Here is a 23308-nt window from a genome sequence, read left to right as displayed (position 1 = left end):
TATGGCTGTAAGGACCTAGAGCTAGAACCAAAATCTGTATCTCCTGTACAATAAAGCAAGACACCTCAGTCATGAAACTGGCCTTTCTCCCTAACCACAAGATTAATCTTCCAAGTCCAGTCCAATGGTGTCTAATCCAATGAACATTTCTTTATTTCTAATAAAGAATTTCTCAGTTCTCTGTGTATTCCTGTGGGAAAAGGGCATAAGTGGATTCCTTAAACCATACTGGAAATTAAAATACCATTGGCAGTAGTCAGCCCCATGTACTCACAGTTTTAATGTGTCTGCCTGTATCTAGTAGCTCCACAAAAACTCAAAATCTCTAGTTGCCATGTTCAAAACGTGGACTGGCCGCATATCTGAGAATTTTGCATGCCCTGTTCCTTGTTCTCCCTACAAATTTCTTATTTTTGAGGGGGAAGTACTATGATCACTATAAATATTCGTAGGTTTTAATACTGTCAGTGCAGGTAATGTCTTTTGAGGAGGGTGTTTGAGGTGACTGTGTTGAGAACATTTAAGATATTTACTGAGCTGTATGGGTGCCTGCATTTTTCTGCTGGTTGTAACCAAACTTGGAGAATATGAATAAGGTATCTTATACAGGCAGTCCTGTACCAAGAATGCAATGTTGGTAAACAAAGAGAAGGGATAACATTTGATACTACATCTGTTTCTCTCTTCTTTTGTAGATGTTTATTCCTTTGATGAAGAGGAGCCAGTTTTAGATCCACATATAGCAAAACATTTGGCACACTTTGGAATTGATATGCTGCAGATGCAAGTGGTAGGAAAACCACCTTTTATTTAGTTTGTTATTTACTTGTGTGTTTAGTTGGAGGTGGAGGAGAAACAGGAGAAGAATGATGCTCATAGCTTGTATTTGTGTGATCCTTTAGTCTGTTATGACAGTATTTAGTTTTGTAAAGTTCAGCCAGGTAGTTCATGTTTTATTTTCTGAGGTCTGAGATGAGTGGATCGTTATTCTCAAATCTGAAAGTTGTCTTCCAAAAGAATTCCTTGTAGTCTCTAGCTTACATGTTTCACTTCCTGTGTGTTATGTACCATTTTCCTTAAGATAAAAAACATCATTCAATTAGAGAAGAATATCTAGAATAATTAATTACAGTAAGTGAAGGCAAGTCTATTGCATGTGTAAACAGATACAAATCTTAAGCAAAAATAAGCTAAGCAATGGATAAGTAAAAAATGTGGTTGAAAGTTTCTTTATATAAAGTTATAAATTGCAGTTTAGGCCTTGTTAATGAATACATTACAAAATGAAAGAATACATTGTCTCAAGTCTAGAAAAGAGCATGATCTGTGGTGTGGAACACTAGAAAGGGACTGGGGCAAAAAGGGTCATGAACATGGTGCTGGTAGAGAAGTCCTTTTAATAATTTGTATCTTAGTGGATGTTGATTCCAGTTCTGTTTAAATCATCTAAGAAGTCTGAATGGAATCTGGTTATAAAAGCAGGCGGTTTGTGTTTTGGTGTGGTTTGGTTTTTGTGGGATTTTTTTTGGTTGGTTGGTTTTGGTGTGTGTTTTGGTTGAAAATCAATCTGAACATGAAAACTGTTAAAAATGAACAAACCTGATACTGGCTTAGTGTACTTCATTGTCCAAGTGGAAAGAAAACCAATAATAACTCTAAAATGATAGAGAAGAGTTAAAATGCAGTTTCAAAAGCCTTCATGGTACTAATAATATTTTTTGTATATTAATTTCCATGCCAATATAATGGATAAAAAGTCTCTTTTATCCAGTGGTCTTTCTGAAAAACCTGTTTTACTTGGCAACCTTGAGAGCTTAGTCTGAGCTGTTGCAAAGGTTTCACCTCTGGTCTTCAGACCAGTCTGAAAAATTCTTGGTGAAGTGGTGGAGTGATGCTAGCAGCAAATGACACTGTAGTGACCTGTGCCTACATGCTGTGAACAAGCTACCTACATGCAAGCTGAAAACTGAGCTGTAAGGGGAGAAACTTCAGCATCACAAATCTTGGCTTTTCCCATTTGAAAGAAGGAAAGAATTCTTGGATCTGCAGCATTTCATCTGGTTTGTTTCCTAGGACCATCTTCTACAGCAGCAGATATTTCTGGCCATTACAAATGGAATATGAAACCTGAAAAAATGCAGTGTTTTTATGCTGAGCTTGAGGTTACAGACCTGAGAGAAGTGAAGCTCCCAGCTGGGACTGAGGTCACAACTAGGAACACTCAGAGAGCCTGTGGTCTGTGATAAAGAGTGAAGAGGTATATTGGAAGACCAAGCTGCTAGCCTTCTGATCTCCTCTCCATGCAGGATTTACCCCCCTTTGCTCATTAGTTTGGCTCTTCTTTTCTAGAGTATAGATCACAAAGTTGTTGATGATGATAGCAGCAGCATAATTGTTGCAGAAGTTAAACAGATAAAAAAATCTTGTTGCTTTCAGACAGAGAATGGGCTAAGAGATAATGATATAAAACCAAGAGTCTCTGAATGGGAAGTGATTCAGGAAGCTGGCGTGAAACTCAAGCCCATGTACGGCCCAGGATACACCGGCATGAAGAATCTGGGAAATAGCTGCTATCTCAATGCTGTCATGCAAGCCATTTTCAGCATCCCAGAGTTCCAGAGAGCGTAAGTAGCTTCAAACTAGTTCTTGTCACTAGCTGCTGCATTCCTCAATCTTTTGTTTTTCTAAGCAAAATGATATTTTAATTTTGGTCTCACCTGCAAACAAGTCTCTCTCAGTTCAGTGGCCGCTTAGAGGATTTAATATTGTATTTTTCTGTTCTGGAAAAAGTTGGAACACAAAACTCAATCTGCCTTTGAAATCAGAACTTACTTAGCTTCAGTGGTGGGGAAACATGCCACCTTGTAAACTTGATTACTCTGTCTCTGCTTTTTACATAGATATGTACATATCTCAATTTATCTTGGTATCATCAGTATCACATTAGGGTTTTTTGTACTGGCCTGTGCCTTCGTGTAGCTGCAGGAATCATTTCATTTCATTGCTCTAGTGTCATTTGTGCAAACAATGTAGTGGCACAAACATGTTAATATTGATCCATGCTAGTGAAAAGCAATGCATGTTTTCCATGCAGGTCTGGCTAAGAGGGAAACTATCAGAGGCATTTTTAAATTGAAATTCTATATTTTAAAAAATCTCATTTCATGAAAAGGGTAGTCTGAGCATATTCTTCCACAGGATAATTAAGAGAGTAAAAGGACGAAAGCATTTTTGTTTGAGTCTACCTGTCATCCATCATAAGCACAACAGAAGAACATGAAATATTCCTGACTGATCAAAACTGAACACATCACTCCAAGGAGAGAAGCTTTTTTTATAAAGGACAGTCTATGGTTTGCAATAAAATTCAGAGTGCTCTTTCCTTCCACAGCCCTAGTGGTGTGTGTGCTGGAAGTAAGGCTTTTAGAGTTTGGAAAGCCTCCCAGGTTTTCATGTAGCAATTGTGTTCTGGAGAAGAAGAGAGACAAAACTTATGTTTGTTTACTTTGTTAGCCATATGGAGTACAGTCTGTAGACTCATTAAGTGCCAGCTTTTCTACCTGCATTTTCAAAAAATACTAAAATGAACTTTACTAAGGGAGGTTGCTTTCCACAGCATGATCCTTGGAGTTACCTGGAACACTTAGTATCAACAAAGTAGTGGAGATCTTTGATGAAAGAAGGACCAGGCAGGAATTAGGTGTGTTCTTTCATCTTTGCCGTACCTACCTAGCCCATTTTTCTTTGGCTTAAGGGAAGCAATGCTCACATAGTGTGCTACTAAATATTTCACTTTCCAGCAAGCTGACTAGAACAATATATACCTCAGTGTTTGTTGTCAGGGGTTAGCCTTTGTTTCTCTGAAGAAACTCAATGGAAACATTCTTTTTATGTGTTTTGATCCTGATACAAATTTGGAATTTATTTGGCAATGTTGGTTAGGAGTAGAAAGTATATTGGTTCTCAACCCAGCTCTAAGGTCTTGAGCGACACTATCAAGCAGCTATTTCAAGATCAAGGAAAAGAATTTAAATTCTGGATGAACAACAGTGCCAAACCCTTTATAGCTAGGAGCTTCTAAGCAAAACTTAAATGTCCATTTCCTAATTTCTTTATTATTATTTTTCCATGATAGAAGCACTCACCAGGGATAGATTAAGTCACTGCTATGATGCAAAATTTGACTTGTTAACACAGAGGAAGCCTGCTGATGCATCACTGATAAAGGCTGAGGATCTGTTAGGATATCCTTGAGTAAATCTAACTGCAATACGTGAGTGGTTCTGCTTTATTCTTTTTTTCTAGGTATGTGGGAAACCTTCCACGAATATTTGACTACTCACCTCTTGATCCAACACAAGATTTCAACACTCAGATGTAAGTGACACTTCTCAATGATTTACTTGGTCAAATTAAATAGAATCAAAATAATTCAATGGCAGGGCAAAAGAACACCTCTGCATGGGCTTGAATGTGAGATATGGCACAAGGTAGAATGGGATTTGACTGCTTAGTTGCAGGTAATGATGTTTCATCAGGGAGTGAAAGATAATAAACTTCTTTTTTGCCTGGAGTAAAAATCTTCTCTTCTGTTTTTCTCACGTGTTTGTTTCCACTTTCTTCCCTACAGGGCTAAATTGGGACACGGCCTCCTTTCAGGCCAGTACTCTAAGCCACCCATGAAATCTGAGCTTATTGAGCAGGTGATGAAAGAAGAACACAAGGTATTTGACTGAGTTTGTGCAGCCTGGTAACTAGGTAAAAGTGATATCCTGAGAAAAGGGAACAGGTGCTGGGCATTGAAGAACACGTGTGGATCCAGCATGGGATGCTTAGCAAGGTGGAATGTGCAGGATTCTAGTCAGGAATATATTAGTCAGGGGCTATTTGTGCAAAGCATTAAAGCAACCATTGGTTCTGCTAAGAAATAATCCTGCTGCTCCAGTGATGAGTGCAAAAGTTCATAGAACTTGCAACTTACCTTGTCTGAGGAACAACAACAACAACAAAACTTGAGTATTTGGAAGCAAACTTTTAAATTGTCTTTAAATTTCAGAAAGAAGTATAAAGACTAGTTTCCAGGGAGTGTCTGACAATATTCCGCCTCATTTCAGGAGAAGCTGTCTAGGTAATGCAAGATTAGGTGGTCCTCGAGCCTTTCATGTTGATGGAGGAGGGGCCATGCAAAGCCATGTCCCATGGGGCTTTATTTCATGATACAGAAACCATGTAGAAGCATGCCTGTGCCAGTGGGATCTGTCCTGGAAACAGCAGTATATATGGTTTTGGATATAAATTGAAAGTAATTGTTGGACAACCGGGGGAGAACAATGTATATATCCTGATTTATAATAATTCACAATAGAAAAAACCTTGGAATCAGCTTTCTCAGAATAGGCAATTTCAGAACAAAGGTGTACTGATGGACAAACACTGTATAGCTAACATGCTAGACACAAAGGAGAGAGGCATTGGAGGATGAAATAACCTTTTGTCCCATGTTTATATAAATAGAATTTTATTTCTCCATCACAGTGAGTGATACCAGTGGTAGACTGTGCTTTTGTTTTTACTGTAATTTGCGGTAATTTTGCAGCAAAATAGATATTAACTCATTATATCTAGCTTGTATCTAGCTTTGTGAACTCCAGTATTGTTGGTTCTGTAATCTTCATACTATGTTTGTGGTGTTCTTCTGCGTCATGAAAGTTGTTTGTTTCTCTTAACGCTGCAAAAATCAGTAAGGTGTGTGTTGGCATTGTGACACCCATAGACCTGTATCTTCATCTGCCTGTGCTTTTGCCTCACCCAGCAGTGAATACATTCACTCTCAGTAATCAGAAAGCATCTTCATATTCTTTGTCCAAAAGTCTTGGTTTTTAGCAGTAAGGATGAGTTTTGAAGAAGGCCTGACTGATCTGTTGATAATAACAAGGTTCATGGGTACTGCCTAATTCATTGGTTTATATTTTTACCTGTTCACACTTGCTTTTGTGAAGAAGAAAAGCTGTCAGTAGCTTTGTGGTGAGATGGAAAAGTTTTGTCTATTTTTTTTAAGTTGGTTTAACTTTTCATCACCCTTTGAAGAATGAGAAGATTAGTTCAGATTTCTGTTCAAACTCTGCTGCTTTTGGAATAGCCTTTGTTTTCTGTAGAGTCATCCAATTAACAGTTGTCTTAAGCAAATCGTTAGTTGTTGGGACGATGTTATCTACCCAAGCAAATCTGTTATTTTAGGTTTGTTTTACTAGTCAGACCCTCTACCTTGAAACATCTTGTTTAAATTGATGCTGGAAAAACTGGACCTAGAACATATTTGTGTCCTTGCCAACTTCTGTTACTGTGACCCCAAGCGGCATGTGGGGTCAAACCACAGATTCCACATATGGGATATTTAGAAATGAAAGGTCAACTAATAACCAATATTGAGTATACTATCTGTAGAAAGGAACTGTCTTTATGGACAAAGAATCTCTGCTACTAAGTTGTAGTTTTACACACAGTGGAAGTCATGTGCTTCTGTCACAGAAGCATGGTGATAGATTCCATAGAGGAAATATTTTCTTCTGCCTTCATCTATTGGTTATTGGTATAGGAATTTCTTCTTCTGAAATCAGAATGCTGAGAATTTGAACAAAAATAGAGCATCTAGTACAGAGTAGTTTGTATGATCTGAAAGTTCTATGTCTCCTGAGTAATTGCTTTGTACAGTAGCTGTTCATTGTTTTGGAACAATGAATGAATCCTGCTTGTTTTCTTTAAATACATTCAAAACTTACCAACACGTCACTGTGACTAAGGAATGGTAGAACAGATTTCAGCAGACTTCTCACATTAAATTATGTATACAGACTGACCTGCTTTCTTAAATGCATACAGGATATGAATGAAGAATAATGTGCTGGAAGTCCAGGGACTTGAACCCTTCAAATAAAACTTAACCTCCGTGTTTAGCCCAGCAGCCACTACTAGCAATGAGATGTTGAGAACTTTTTAATGACAGATGGTATAAAACTGTCAGGTAGTATTAGCCATCTACTGGCATTTAACAATAATTGTGTTGTTCCCAAGTTCAGTTTAAGGAAATTGTAGTTAGGTGCATCAGATGAATTCCTTATCAAGCAATTCATAGCATGTATTAGGATTTGAAACAGCTCTTACTGCTTTTGTTCTTTGTTGTATTGAAGATTTATTTGGAAGAAAAATCAACTATAGATATTTCATCCATTCCCTCATTCTGGGTGTTCAAGTCTGTGGTTTGTCAATTTGGGGGTGCTTTTTTTGGTTGGTGTCTTCTCCCCCAGTAACACCAATATACATACAGATAGTATTTTGCCATCTAGAGGGTTGAACTGACATTTATAATAAATACAGTTGCATAGGATTTTAAGTCTTCATCATTTTCAAGTGCTTCTGGTTTGTGTCTATAAATGAAGTTATTCATTTTTGGTTTATTCTTTTACTGTTTTTTCCCTTCCTACATGCAAAGAATTTCTGTAGCTTTCTGGGTCTTTGGAATTCATCCAAAGTTTTGGGGAGTTGTTGCCTGTAAAAGCATTCATATGAGATCTGCAGTGGTCCAGCACAGTCTATATTTAGCCAAACTGTTTTGCAACTGTTGATGGGGAAGTATGCTAGGTATTCTATAAATATTCATGGTACTGTGGAGCTAAAATTTTTCACCATAGGAGTTTAGTCTGGAAATGGCAGCAGTATTCCTGGACCCGCTTTACCATTAAAAACAGGCTGAAAGCCTAAAGGGTCATCAGCTAGGACTTGATATTTCTGTTTAGAGATTTGTCATTTCTTCTGTTATTTTTCTAGTCCTTGAGGTGGAAAGGGAGCAAGACCTGATCCTCTTCTATAGACTGTCATACATGGCGTGTTTCTCTTCTCCCTGCTCAAATGGCTGAGTAAAAAATATATAGATGGAAACAAGGCTTAATTCCAAACTCATTCCATTATACATCAGGGCAAATGTGCCACCTTGCCATATTCTTGCTTCTGACGTAGAAAGAAGCCTGGTATATAGTAATTTGAGCTGTTTTATACATTTCTTTCCTCAAGTCCTAGCTTTGATGAAAGGCACCGAAGGACACTGAAGTGATATATAACTCAAGATTCAGAAATCCCTAGAACATCTCTTTGTTCAAGCATTACTGGGAGCCTTTAAAGAGCATCTTAGCCTAATGTGGTTGCTGGTGTGCTGCCAGAAACTGAAATAGCATTAGAATTAAGAATCTGCTTCTGATTTCAGTGGGTCTAGGAATATCTTACCCTGGTGAAACCAAGAATAAAATTTTGCTCTTTTATTGTGTGTTTTATGTGCCTTCCATTTCATGTTCCTTTTTCTGTTTTTATGTTGGTATGAGAGCACAACTGTAGTAAAGAATGAGATTGGCTGAGTATTTAACAGCATCTGACATGTCCTAAAGGCTACACTTTTGCTTGGATTGTCTTGAGAATTATTTGGTCTCATGGAGGATGAGAGCAAATCTGAGTAAAAGATTCTAACCCTTTCAAAAGTGTTATTTAAAAGGGATAATAGCTAGTGTTGTCTTGAAGATGCAATTTGGGGTGGTTGGGGAGGCTTCTTAAAGTGGTATAGAGGGTGAGAAAATCAAAACTAGGACTCTTGGAAGCTAGAGATTTTCTGATTTAAGGTAGTTTTGTACTGATGTGACTGAATGGCTAAAGGCAGTATGTTCTGGTCCTTCAACTTGACCGACACTTGCAAATTGCAAATTCGTGTCTGTTCTTAACAGCCCATCTGGGAGTGTGTGCTGCACACATTAGTTGTTCTCTGCTTGATTCTGTAGAGATCTCTGGAAAGGGTTTGGCCTGAGTCAAGCTGCTAGCTTATATATATCAAAGTGCTTCAATGCCCACACACTTTTAGGTGGAACAGCGTTCTGAAAAGAATGTCAAATGTTAGAAAATAGTGTAGGCTTTTAGTTTTTCTGAAAACTACTAGCCTTTATCAAACCTTCAGTAGTCTCTTTTAACTTGAAAATGACATAGAAAAATCAGATAAAGTGAATCCTGTTGGAACTATGTCATAAAACGTATTATAAAACCCCCAAATCATGTTTCAGGACCCTTTTCCATTTTTATTAAAGTGGAAAACCAGATGAAACTGAAACTAGCATTTCTCCAGTGACAGAAATAGGCCATAGATGGATCTAATGGGGTCACTTTGGGATATTTGGTCCAGGAATGAATAAAAATCCTTCTTTAAAAGGTTTTTCTTTTTTTTTTTTTTTTAATTTAGCCTCAACATAACGGAATATCTCCCCGAATGTTTAAAGCTTTTATAAGTAAAGGCCATCCAGAATTTTCCTCTAATAGACAACAAGATGCGCAGGAATTTTTCCTACATCTTATAAATTTAGTAGAGGTAAGAAAAGCTCAATTACTACTTCTTTTCCCTGATTATATTCAACAATGAGGATAGAGCTGTTGTGTGAGTGGCTCATTTTTTTATTACACTCTTTTTAGCCTTGGATACATAGAAAATAGCACTAATTTAAATGTATTTTGGTTTAGAAACATTTGTTTCTTTAATCCTCCCTTCTCTTTACTTCAGACCCTTGCATGACCACACACTGACCACACACAGGTCCAATGCTGCTGATAACAACTGCAAGAGATGTAGAGAGGTTGAGCATCACTGTATGGGCTATAAGATTTATAAGCATATGTGACTGTCCTTTCAAATTGCTGTTCGTTTTATGATTACATGCTATCCATTTATTTACCATCTTGAAGTCTGTCTTGGAATATTGATGAATGGGGTATTATGATTATGATGATTATTATTCCAAATTTATGTCATCATTGGAAGCAAACTAATTGCTATGTCCAGTTCTTTTACAAATCCCAGCTGTACACCATTGAATCGTTACGGGAGGAAGGACTTCCCTGCCGAAAGCAAAGTGACTATTTTTCAATTGAATATTCCTGTACAAAATGTTAGTTGCACTGAGCTCCAGCTCAATACTGTGTAAAAGAATCAGTACTGTGAATTTTAATGCTGTCTTTCTGAAAAGGAAATTTACAAATATATGCAGTTTTGATTTAAATAATTTTGTTCTCTTCTGCCCTTGCTCCCTCTTTTTCCAGTTTTCCCCAAGAATCGAGGGTATTTATTTGTGTGTTACAGTCTAGATGAAGTTATTCACATTTGCATGCATAATGTTCCACATCCCAAAACTCATGTACTGATTATAGGGTGTTTAGAAGATATTTTTCTGGGGTTTTTTTTGCATGCTAATAGACATTAATATGAACAATAAAGAGGAGATATATTATTTGTCTGACATTCCCAGCTGGATAATGAACTACAAGTTGCTTGTTCTGTTTCAAGGCAGATTTGGAGTGGTAGGAGCAAATCTATTTACTGAAAGGATGCTCCATGTTATTTACCTGAGTTTGCTTTCTTTATTGTAACCTGCCACCTTCCTACCTTCTGTTCACCTTGACTCAGTCAGATTATTTAGGTATATACCTAATGTCACTGCTGTGTATGCAGACACTGTGGACTTCAGTGGGATTCTCTGTGGGTGCTAGAGTTCTGCATGCAAGAAAATGCAAGCTGAGCTGTTAGATCTGGGTGCAAGGTTGATGTCTTTGTACTCTCCATAAAACAAGCAGCAGCCTTTGGGTTCTCTGGTCCTTTTAATGATCATCACTTAAATGGTTGGATCTAATATTCCTTTCAGAGAAACCCTGTAGGTTCAGAAAACCCTAGCGATGTTTTCCGGTTCCTGGTGGAAGAGCGCACACAATGCTGCCAGTCCAGAAAGGTCCGCTACACCGAGAGGGTGGACTATATCATGCAGTTACCTGTTGCCATGGAGGCAGCAACAAACAAAGGTAAAGAAAGAAACTGGTCCATTGACTGACCTTCTGGTAACTCTCTCAACCATGAGGGAATGAAGTTCTCACCCACCTGTGTTCTCTTTGTATGGATAGAATGGTTCAAGGCCATGTGGCAAGTCAAACCAATGAACTGATCACAGGGGAAAGTTACTTGGTTTGGTTTTCTTTAAAAGAGATTTTAAACACACATCAGTTTGTGGCTTTACCATCCCTAATTATATTTTTAGGGAAGAAGGATTCTACCTGGATGGACTTGGCATGTTTTCAGGCAGATTTCTTCTCAGACTGTGGGTCCAGCATTAAGCATCACCACTCAGGAATATATCACCAAGAATGGCAGCAGTTTGGATGATAAAAATGTCAGAGATTGTGGTTTAAAACCTTAACCTGGATTTGACCCAGGGATGTGCCACACCACTTGTATTACAATTTATTTACCCGTGTTTTTTGTGCATATGTGTGTGCCCAAAGATCTACATTAGGATTGTATTTCCTTTGTCCTAGACAGTGAACGAGTATATAAAAACTTCTTAATCCTAAAAAGGGACTGAACATACTAGCTAATGGATATCTTGTAAAAGCAAACACACACAAATAAATAATAAAAAAGGCCCAACAAAAAAAACCAGATCAGCTTTGTGTTCATTAGCAGCAGATTGTAAGATCTAATGTGAAATTAGAGAACAGGAGTATAAGATAGTTTGTTTGATAATTTGGATATCCTGGGATTTAGGAGAGGAGGGAAGGAGGATGAAGTGGTGGACACTGATTTAATATACAGGAGTGGTTTTTTAATGCCTGTGAGCTGCCTGAGAAAGCATTCTTGTTCTCAAAGGAGAAATGACTGAGGAGGCTAGAAGACTTGAAAGCAGGAGGGAGGTACTGACAAATCTTGGTTGCCCCTGCAACCAGTAGAGAAGAGTTTTACAGACTAAGATGAGAAATGTATGCTTGAGATGGAAGTGAAGGAGACATTACAGGAATGCTAAAAGGGGGGATGTGCCTCTGGTTTAACTATTATCACGGGATTCTGGCTCTCCTGGTTTTAATTGCCTGTTGCCCAGTACTTCCAGGTCTGTGTTTTCTCCATGAACAGGAACCTTCCAAAAAGTGATGTGGTTTTAAGTGTATAGCTCCAGACCCCAATGCAGATAAAAGATTTCGGGTCTAGTTAGAGCCATGTAAAAGTTCTATTGATAAGTAGGTTTTTGCATTTCTAAAACTTGCAAAAATAAGACTGGTGGGGGACATCATAACCACGACAATATTCATTTAGCTTTTAGTGTCATGTGTATTTCTCAGATGAATTAATTGCCTATGAATTGAAGAGGCGAGAAGCAGAAACTGCAAGGAGACCTCCGCCAGAGCTTGTCCGTGCCAAGATCCCGTTTAGTGCTTGTCTGCAGGCCTTTTCTGAACCTAACAATGTAGAGGATTTCTGGAGCAGTGCCCTTCAAGCAAAATCTGCAGGAGTTAAGTAAGTGTGTGTCTAGCTGCCTGTTAAAAACCTGTATGGCAGTGTCATTGCTTGATATATCAATGGCTCATTGCTGTCTTAGCATTCAGTTTCACTGACATCGTACTGAAAATTGGGAGACAAGTGCACATGGTGGAGAAAAATGCAGCAGAAATCTAAAGATTTTTTGTATTAACTCTGAACATGTTAGAAGAACATTCTAGTTTTAAACAGATCCAGAGTTAATTTGTAATTTAGCTATTCTTCATCCCCATGGTCTTTAAAAGCATTGAAAGACAAAGAATAATTTACTATTTAAAATTCAGAAGTTTTGTGCTGCAGATGATAAAGTTACTGAAATTGTAGAGTGGTGCTAACGAGAATTTAGAAAGTAGTTATTCATAGTATGGTAGGAATTGCATTTATGATGCATTTACTGTATTTTACCCAGTGTTAGGTGAATTAGAAAAAAGGATGATATGTGTGAATGGAAGATAAAGGGAAGGATGCAGGAGATTATATGGAGGAAAAACGGGAGCATAGAGAAGGAGAATGGTGGTATATCTAATGTTACATTGTGTTCAAGATTAAACCTTTTCTTTTCACTTAGGGGGTAAATATCAGGGATCCCCTTAAACTGAAGAGTCATCTTCTATTTTGATAAATATTATAGTAGCTCGATAAGAATATAATGTAGGGTTTTTATAGCACTTTCGTGTAAAAAACCTACAAATGACAGGTTTTTTAATCTTTGCTTAATGAAATGCTTTATAGGTGGACTGATACCTCATGGACAATCCTACTGTTACTAGAAAGGGAGTGAAAAAAAAATGCTGATTGAATTTTTACTCCATTCTGTCTGAGCTGTGTTTTAAGCCCATGCCCTGAAGTTCTAGCCAATATGTCATTCAGAATTTATTTCCTGTCATTCAACTTCAGAACAACTTGAGTAAGCAAGTTTAATAGTACTTGTAGTTGTCTTCTATAATCTTCCATCAAGCTGAATTGTCTGCAAGGGTTTGGGCTGACATTCTGGATATAAATGCCTAGAAAGCTACTACCATACTTCTCCACTATACTTGAGAACTTTTTTGTGAAATTTATGTTTATAAAATCCATCACTTTTCATCTCACTCAGAGCTAAAGTTACTCATCTCAGTGGGCATGAAGTACTGAAATCTGTGTGGCTTGAGATTTTGTTGCCTTATTTCACCGAATTGTATTTCTTGTGCTTCCCAGGACTTCTCGTTTTGCTTCGTTTCCTGAGTACTTAGTGGTGCAGATAAAGAAATTCACCTTTGGCCTTGACTGGATACCCAAAAAGCTTGGTATGTGCTTTTTATATTTACCTTTTTCTCATTCTATCCGAGATAATCTGTAATGTATACATGCTTTGGTCTATAGAACTGAAGGCCTGGCTTGAGTCTCAAGTTTATACTGTGCAGATCCTAACTGAATCTTGTTTTCTTTTATGACAAATTAAAACAATTCATCAGGTCTATGGAGTTAAAGTACAGTTTCATGTAGTCTGACCCCCTAGTTAAATTGTCTTCAGTGTTCTGAATTTCTCAAATAACTGTTTTCAGGAGGAGAATCCTGGCTGTGTTTGTAGCTCGAGTCCCATCTCTAGGCTAAGTTGCACCATGAGGTCATTTTGCTGGATTTATAACCTTAGCCTGTTTCTCTGCTTTTGTAGATGTTTCTATAGACATGCCAGATTTCCTAGATATCAGCCACCTTCGGGCCAGGGGTCTCCAGCCAGGAGAAGAGGAACTTCCAGACATTGCTCCTCCCATTGTCATTCCTGATGACCCAAAAGGTATTTACTGACTTTTCTCCTGATTCTCTGCTGTATTCCCCTTTCTCTCTAGCACATACTGATTCTCCTTAATCTTCACCTTTTGGAGCTATGATCAAAAAAGTAGTTCTGTGCTTCTGTAACTGGAGATTGTTGCAACACTCCATAGCCTTTTTTGCTCCATACTAGACAACCCTAGTTCTTCCTGCTTTTCTACTTTGATGTTTTCAGGATTTATGATTGATACTGTTGCTCTGTACTCTCTCCAAATAATTCATATTTTTATGAAATTGATGTGCCCAAGGATAGACATTGTATTTTGTGAACACGTTATTTCATTTGCTTTACTGCCTGTAGTGTCCTACTTACCCTGCTGTGTGGTGGTTGCTTCTTTTGCAACAGTGTAGTGCTGCTCAGTGGAGCAGCTTCTGCTGCATTATGATCTCTTTGTCTTTACCAGCAGAATTGTTCCATGTCTTCCATTTGCATGGATGATCATCCTTACTTAAGGATGAAGTCCTTGTGCTCATCCTTATTGTCATCCTTATTGAATGTTGATTGGTATCTAGGACTTAAGTGGATAGAGAATTGTGTGAAGACATCTACATCTATGAAAAACAGCTACATGCAGAGACCATCCTCTGTCCATTCATTGACCTTCAGTGCATGTTCATGATTCCCTTTCAGTAAAGTCACTGTGCCCTTCTGTCCTGGTGCAAAGAATTTGGTCTCAGACCCCTACACTGAGTCTCATGATAGGTGTCAAAAGTGGAGTGGACCATTAATCCACTCATTTCTTACATTTGCATAAGAGGTGTTACTAAACTGCTGTTATCTTTTGAGCACTTTTGTACTAAATTTTGTCTAAAACATCATCATAAAGTAGTCTGGGTGGTACTGTAGCTAAATCAATCTCTTGGTTCTTGTGTACAGTATATGGTCCATCATGGTCAGAAGGAATTTTAAAATCTGTCAGTTACTGTGGTTATTTGCTGTAGGATTTTAGTGTTGCAATTCTGAACAGATAGGCTTCTGTTCAGTGGCAGAGTTTACTTGGATAACTTGAAACACTTTGGTTCAAGGTGGAACAACAAACACTTCATGTCTGCAGAATTGATTCATACCCAGTACAACAAAACTTAATACACAAATGACTACAATTTAAGAAAGCAGCTTTCCAGATATTACTAATTTTTAAATTACAAGAACTGTTAGGTTGCAGTAGGCCCTAGCAGCTCTGCATGTATGCATAGTGCACTTCTCTGGATGTACATGGGCTGTACAGCCCACTGAAAAAGGCTCTGTCTCAAGGAGTTGATGTCGAACTACAGACTAAAATATCTGTAGAGCAGAAGGAAAGAGTAATGATTAACATGCTATGCTGCTTTTTTCTTAAATACTGTTTCTTTTGAGCTAAAGTTCAGAAACAAGAATATGAGAATTTCCTTATTCCCTGGGTTTCTCTGGAGAATGAAATGGTTTATAGCAAGTAAAATCATGTTTTTATAGTGTGACTTTAGACCCAGGTTATTGCCATTTCCTCCAGGTGACTGAAGTTTGGATGACTCGGTGTTTAGTAGGAAACCAGTAATGCAGCTACTCTGATGACATGATTGCCCCATTTTCTTGGATATTTATAACAGTGGTGGTATAATATCAAACTCTATGCATGTGAAAGGAAGTTGGTACCTGAAATTGTGTGTCAGAGCAAAGGCTGTGGCAAAATTCAGTTCTCTAAAGGTTTTCATTTTGTCCCTTATCTGTAGGTTCCTTACTAAGGCCTATTCTTTTTTTTAATCCTCTTTCTCAACACACTGACCTGGTTATAGTGTAAGTGCACAGGCAATGGTACCTTATCTATAACTAAATAGATTCTTGCTTAAGTTGGTTTAGGTCAGCCATCAGCTGTATTTCCTGCTGGTTTATAGTACCAGTGACACTTTGCTCCGAGTTAAGGAAATTACTGGGCAGAAACATCCCTGGTCTAATTCATGACAAAAGCATCAGGGATGTAAGGATGAACATGCCCTGCCTGTATGAGTTTAAATGTTTCTATGACTTTAAAAACATGGAATTGTTTTTCCCATATGAATCTCCTTAATCTTCATATAAATCCTTTTCCCTGTTTTTTCCATTCTCAATTTTCAGATCGTATGACAAACCATTTTGTGGAGTGTACGTATCTCATTGTTCTGAGACTGGCATTTCAGCTGCTTAAAAAATTGTCATGCTTTTGTTCAGCTAATGGCTTCTCTGTCCTCATAGAGATGCATGGAGTATTGCCCTGCATGTGTCTAAGCAAGAGCAGATTTTTGTACTTGTTCAGCAATTGATTGCATGTGTGCAGGACTCTTAAAGATGCTGTAGTAGCATCAGTGTAGCCAGAATATGAGTTGCTCCCCTATCTGCTGCTCATCAGCATGATCTTGCAGTTCTGAGTGTCACAGCTGCTTGATCCTGGCTCCCTCTGGACTCTGATCTCAGCTGAAGCTGTTGTCATTCAGAGATGAACTTCATTCTCTGTCATTCAGAGATGAAGTTCAGCTGGAGACTGCTAGATCCAGCAGCTGTTGTTTCTCTCGCCTGTAAGATCCTGCCTTTAAGAGAGGTGACTGCTTTTGACTGCTATCTCTAGCTAAGCTCAGCACCTAACTTCACCCCTTGAAATGCACTGGTGTGATTTTTTTAAATATATAAAGTCCTGTAGCAATTCATCAAGGTTTAAGGATCTATGTAGATTACAGAGAGAAAAGATTGCCAGTAAGTCCATAACAAATACTCTAATGCTTTGTGCAAGGCCGTTTTCTAATGGTGTGGGTTTATTGCAATACTAAAACAAGAGATATTTACTGTAATATGTGGCATCATGAACAACAATAAGAAATACTATGCAATGGATGAAATTAGACTTATATTTTAGAAGATTCTTTCTTGTAGCTCTAGATATTGATGAGTCTTCAGTTATGCAACTGGCAGAGATGGGTTTTCCTTTGGAAGCATGTCGGAAAGCTGTGTACTATACAGGCAACCTGGGTGCTGAAGTTGCTTTTAACTGGATCATTGCACACATGGAAGAACCAGGTCAGTAATTGGAGGGTGTAGGTTAAATTCAGCTCCTGGTTATGTATTTTGGTGGTCATTAGAAATTTTATAATGTGTGACAGAAACAATGGCCCCCTTCCCCACCCCAGGAAACCTGGAGGTGTGAGTGAATTTTCCTAAGGTGCTTCTGGGATATACAGATCTTGACCATTATGTGGCATCCTCTGCCTAGAAGAAGACAACAAACCTAAGCTACACCAGAAGTACAGTCTTCTGTCCTCCCTGATGGTGTGGGCCAGCTCTGTTTTCCACCCTTTGGCTAGGTCTGCGCTGCTAAGGGGGAAGCTGACTTGTGATCAAGTGTAAGTACACAGAATCCTGTGGTCCAGATGCTTTTCTTCCATATCAGCCTTCTCTGGCTCAGGCTAGAGTATTCATGCCATACTTAGAACTTGGGCTATCTACTGATGTACAGGGCTGCTAGATGTTCTCCCCTTCCTGTGTTTCATCCACGCAAAGTCTGGACCCCTGATTCAGCACTGAGTGTACCTGAGCACTCTCTTGCCAGGGAACTCCAGCTTTGGTTGAGTTCACACTTCATTGTGGGTTTCTGTGTTGGTTGTGTAAATGGGGAATGAGTTTCACTTGGGCTTAACTGACACATTTCAGCTATGGAATCAGTTCATTTTACGTCTATATGTGTATCAGCTGGGTTGTGTACTATTCTGGTGTCATCTTTGCTTCTATACCAATCATCTTTGCTACTTTCCTGTAGTTGTTTCACTTCTGTGATGTGCCAAGTTGTTCCAGCCTGCTCAGTATGAGTTTGTCCACCTAGATATTTTGTAGTGTGTGTGTTTATCTTAAGGCTTTCCACACGTCTGAATCCCAGCTGGGCCAGTGAAATGAACTTATGTTGATTTCAGAATGGCTTTTGAGGTTGTTTGTTGGGTGTTTTTGTGTTTGTTGTTGGCTTTCCAGTTCAGTGGGGCAAAAGAAGAAACTGATGAATGTTTGTTTGTTCCAGACTTTGCTGAGCCATTGGTTGTACCTGCATTTGGAGAAGTTGCTTCCAGTGGAGCAGCTGCATTTGGAGCTGTTGGGTTAGATAACCAACCTCCAGAAGAGATGGTTGCAATTATCATTTCTATGGGCTTCCAAAGGAACCTAGCAATTCAAGCACTGAAGGCAACAGTGAGTTCCATGAGTTATTGGTAGCACTAGAGTTTCATTTCATATCATGTGCTTTGTCCTTGGATGCCTTTAAAACATGCATATAAAAATCCAGTTAGTGGATGATGCACATAGAACTATTCTGGCAAAGCGTGGGATGCCTGACTTGTCTGGATTAGAGTGGGGAAGGGAGTTTGTGTGTTTCACTTGAATGTTAAAATGTGGAGGAAAGTGAGGAAAACTTAGTTTCTTTTACCATCTGTTGAGAAACAACCTGGATGCCTAAAGGCTGAGAATCTGGGGGCCATGGGGATTAATTGTGGGAGGATTTCTTTTTCCATCTGTCAAGCTTCTGCAGAGTGCTTGTTGAATACTATTTTCCATGGAGGTAGAGTGTGTATCTTACAAGTTTTAAGTGCTGTTGAACATGGTTCTTACTCTGTTCAAAGACAGATGAGCAGTAGCATGATGCTAGAGAATGAATTAAAGGCTGCTCTTTTGCTTGTTTGACTCACAGAACAATAATTTGGAGCGTGCGTTGGAATGGATCTTCAGCCACCCTGAACTCGAGGAAGAAAGTGAGCCTGCTTTGGACATGATGAATATGGAGAACAATGCTAATGCCAATATCCTTGCAGAGACAGGGTCAGAGGGACCCAGGATAAAAGATGGGTCTGGAAGTAAGTTCTCCTTCAGCTTAGAACTGTTTATCATGTTGCATCATACCTACACCATTCGTAGAGCTCCCCTCTTTTTTGAAAGTACTTACCATGGTTTTTTTGGACGTGATCCAGGCAGTTTAGTTCCAATCTTACTTCTGAGGCTGAGTCCAGCTCTGTGGGCTGCTAAGTTCAGTGGTCTGTGTTTGCTCAGAAAACTTTTTCCCTGGACTTGCCGAATAACTTGAGTCGAAGTTTCTTGTTGCTGCATCATGTGTCTCTTCTGGCCTAGCTTTGCTTTTTGTTTGGTTGCTGTAAGATTAAAAAGACAAAAGCTAGAATGTTTAAATCTTCAGAGGCTGAGCATCCTGAAGATAACACTGATGTTACAGACCACCTGAGTTTCTGTCTGATGGGAGGTTTGATAATCCCTTCAACCAAGTACCTTATTCTAAATGTGTCAGGTATAGTTGGTATCCTGTGTGTACTGCTTTGCTGTTTTCTTTCCTTGTTTTTCTTTGGGATCCTCACTCATAATACTGTGAAATAAACCACAAGATGGGGCTAATGTACAGCAAAGTTGTGAAGTAGGCAGAGAACTTACTGTAAGTGTAAAAGCACTAGAGTGCCAAAGCTCAGCGGTGGTTCTAACATATGGATCTCCTGACGTTTTTTGAAGGGTCTTCAGTGACCAGTTCTAATAACTATAGTATCTTCTAAACTTGTACCTCTGATCTTGACTATAAAGGTCATATTTAAAAAAAATAAATTAACAGCCAACTCGATTGTTGTTTCTGTGATTGCCGTTATTATATAAGAACATTCATTTGTGTTTCTAACATTATAAAGACCAATCTTAAGTCTCCTGGAGACATGGGAAACATTGATTAATGTTAGGTTAAAAAAATATATATATTTGGAATAATTATTTTTTGTGGTACTTAGCCTTTATAGACTGAGACCATTTACTGAGTGCCTGAAATCCTGATAACCAACATGATACTGTAAAATGGCTCCAGAAAGCCCTCTCCACCAAAATCCAGGCCCCTGTCCTAATGCAATATCCTGAAAGAAGGTACCCTTTTACTTTTGGTGGTAATTTGGGTGAATGGCATGAATGGGTGGGGAGCAAGAACCAATGCTGAGTTCTCCAGAGACATTAAGCACAAAAATTGTCTTTGCATTAAAGGAAGAAGTTTCTTTCCTGTCCTCTTTTATGGGCTGCTGAAATATATACTTCTGGATTTTGACTGATTATAGGGGATCTGTGATCACACTTACAGACATAGCAAATTTGTGTGCAGGATGAACTCCATATCTGGCACTTTCTGTGGTACTCTCTGCAAACTGGGAATGAATCTGCTGTTTTCTCTTTCCTAGTAGGGGTTGTGATCACAGTCCTGCTATATGTGCACAGATCTATGTGGGTTTGATTTGGATTGGTTTGATGTTTGACAGTGAATGTGACCGCTAGTTAAAGCAAGAATATGCTGCAATCTTAACAGAAACTGTGTTTGGGAATGCAGAGTCTGAGTTAGGAGTGCTTAGCTGCTTCTCCAGTATTAGAAAGTAAGTTTCCCCTGGAGTCATATTGCAAAGGTAGCAATAAAAGGCTTATGGTCCCATTTGTATTTCTTAAACAGGATACGAGCTGTTTGGGTTCATCAGCCACATGGGAACATCCACAATGAGTGGCCACTATGTTTGTCATCTCAAAAAAGAAGGAAGGTGAGTGGAATCGTGCAAGGATGAGCAAATGTTTTCCTTGAAGTGTGCATCTGTACAGAGCAGGGTGTGTATTCAAGGCAGACAAAACACACATGTTGTTCCTATGTATACATTTCCCACCAAAGAAATGAAGATTATTACAGACTGTAGATGTGATGAGTCAGTTCTGATTCCACTGAGGTCTATGGTGAAGCGTATCACTGGCTCTCCTGTGCTTGCTGTTCCAAATCCCTGTTCACTTGGGGCCATCAGTAGTGTAACTTTGTTTATCTGAGGTTCCCCCAACTTCCTTTCATTCCCCATCAATAGAAACCCATCAGACTATGGGCTACTACTGCAGTGCTGATCTTGGCTGTGATTTTGATATGTTCTCATTATTTGGCCTTGGGAATCCTTGATTTTCCTTCATTTGAACTGTAACTACGCATCCCTCCGCACATTCCTCTTCCTTTTTGGTTCCTGACCCTGCCAGTAAACCTGCCTCAGCTGTTTCCTCTGATCTTTTGTTCTTGTTGCAATGCTTACTTTTAGATTTTTAAACTCGTTGAAGTTTGGGTCTGAAAAGCCTCTGATAAACTTGTGATGATTTTTATACACATGGAATGTAATCAATCTTGTTTTCATTTCAGATGGGTGATCTACAATGACCTTAGAGTCTGTGCCTCAGAACGACCTCCCAAAGACCTGGGCTACATTTATTTTTACCACAGGATACCAAGTTAGGCTTCAAATCTGTTACCTGACCTTAAGAAGCCGAAAGCCTTTTTAACCTGCCCCAAAAATTGTACAATAAAAAAGAAATCTGAAACCAACAAAAGACCCCTAACCCCTGGACTGCCAAAAAGCAAAGGAAAACATGGGATATTTATAGTTTACTTAAAACAAGTCATTTGATGCCGCCTTAAGTATTAGAGGGAAAATTTCTATTCGGTGACGTATAGCGCATTGTTTTAAATTTATACACCTTATGGGATACCTTAAGACCACTCCAAACTGATGGAGTTTGCAGCTAGAATATGAAGAAAATGGAAGTTTCAACAAAAGTAGCCCAGTTCAGCCCAGCTCCTGCCTGTTCTGTCCATGCATCTGTTGAAGACAACAAAGAAATATTTGCATCTTTGGTAACTGGGAGCCAATGTTTTCAACTGGAGTTCAGACCACTTAGAGAAATCATATCCCATCCAAAGCTGGAGGGAGGGGGTGTGTGAGTGTTCTTCGAAGCAGAATATCTTGTTTGAGAGATTATTTTCAGTACAGTGAGAAAAGTCAACTGAAGTTATATCTGTTGGAATTCAGTTTTATAGTATTTTGATTTGCCTTTTTGATGCATAAACCTAAGAAACTAATGGAGGTGGAAGCAATCTCCTGTCAGTGCCCTGTACATTTTCTGCCAAAGAGAAATAGTAGATTTTATTTTTGCAGACATAGGTTTCTTCATCTTCTCTTGAATGCTTGTTTTGCAAGTTCTTCTAACAGATTGAGGATTACAGATGGCTAAATGAAGCAGACTCTCTGACCGTAAAATCAAATACATACCTTCAGGAAAGACAAAGCTATTGTTTAATTTTTTTCTTATGAAGTAGGTAAAGAAGAGGTTAATGTCTTGTTATATTTATTTCAGGAAAATTTGCATCTAGACCACTCACATTCTAGCTGAAGTCGACTCCCTGACAGAGTATTCACAGTGCAATTCTGCTTTCTCCCAAAGATTGCTTAAATACTTAGTTCCATCCATGAGTGAGGGAAGTTGCTTAGTAAAGTTGCTGATTGATTGATTTGCCCCTCACTTCTCCCTCCCTTAAAAAAACAAACAAACAAAAAAACCCAACAACAACAAAAACCCAACCAAAGAAAAGCCTTGAAATCATGTTTCAGCTTTCTTAAAACCTGCAAACACACCAATAATCTGGTCTTTTCAACAGACATCTTCTAAAAGGGGCTTTATATCTCTAGCAGGGATGAAGGGGTGAATAGGTAGGGGCTGGCCTTTCCTGTCTTTTTGGGGAATGGGGGGAGATGTGTCAGTTTGTGTCACAGGCAAGAATATGTGTGTGATTTTTTAAATTGTATTTGAAAACACTAATTCTAGAAAAAATACGATGGTGAATTTGAAACCTTTCATGATTCGAAAAACCCCCCGAAGTTTCAAAGTATTGGCCACTGCTTAGAGGCTGTTTCTGGAGTTGCCTCATATAATCTTACTGAGCCCTCAAAATAAATTGTAACAGTCAAAAAAATTTTTTTAAAAAATCCTCCTTACAGAGTGCAAGAGAGGCAAGGAGGTGTAATTATTTTTTCTCTGCAGCCAATGCCTGCAAGTTTAATAGCAAATTTCAGGCAGCTACACACTACAGAAGAGAACTCAAATTAAAAATCTGGTTATGAGTCGGGCATTTTATTTTTTCCAGCAGTTGGGGAAAAAAATTCTCTCTCTAGTCATATAATGTCATGCAGAGCCAAAAAACACTGTTGATTTTTTTTTTTAATCAGTTTTTGATCTTAAAAGATTATGAGACAAATTCTAGTGCAATAATTCTATAGAGTGTAAATGGGAAAGCTTTCTGCACTTAG

At 38.6% G+C, this 23308-nt stretch overlaps 1 protein-coding gene across 1 annotated transcript in view; it reads left to right on the top strand.

Moving 5' to 3' along the window:
* Positions 1-21518, top strand: part of USP13 (ubiquitin specific peptidase 13) — a 39470-nt gene extending 17952 nt beyond the window's left edge. Inside the window, exons 6-20 of the mRNA XM_029084802.1 lie at positions 696-790; positions 2437-2624; positions 4306-4377; positions 4631-4724; positions 9272-9397; positions 10722-10875; positions 12184-12358; positions 13577-13665; positions 14034-14156; positions 16284-16310; positions 17073-17216; positions 18205-18371; positions 18868-19030; positions 20653-20737; positions 21367-21518. Of these exons, the coding sequence (XP_028940635.1) occupies positions 696-790; positions 2437-2624; positions 4306-4377; positions 4631-4724; positions 9272-9397; positions 10722-10875; positions 12184-12358; positions 13577-13665; positions 14034-14156; positions 16284-16310; positions 17073-17216; positions 18205-18371; positions 18868-19030; positions 20653-20737; positions 21367-21460 (1796 nt within the window). The 3' untranslated portion in view covers positions 21461-21518. The remainder of the gene's footprint in view (positions 1-695; positions 791-2436; positions 2625-4305; positions 4378-4630; positions 4725-9271; positions 9398-10721; positions 10876-12183; positions 12359-13576; positions 13666-14033; positions 14157-16283; positions 16311-17072; positions 17217-18204; positions 18372-18867; positions 19031-20652; positions 20738-21366) is intronic.
* Positions 21519-23308: the final 1790 nt, after the last annotated feature.

Source organism: Antrostomus carolinensis, unplaced genomic scaffold (assembly GCF_000700745.2).
Source record: "Antrostomus carolinensis isolate BGI_N321 unplaced genomic scaffold, ASM70074v2 scaffold19634, whole genome shotgun sequence".
Lineage (NCBI taxonomy): Eukaryota > Metazoa > Chordata > Aves > Caprimulgiformes > Caprimulgidae > Antrostomus > Antrostomus carolinensis.
Note: the sequence above shows the minus strand (reverse complement) of the source record. Positions and strands in the feature narration are given on the sequence as shown.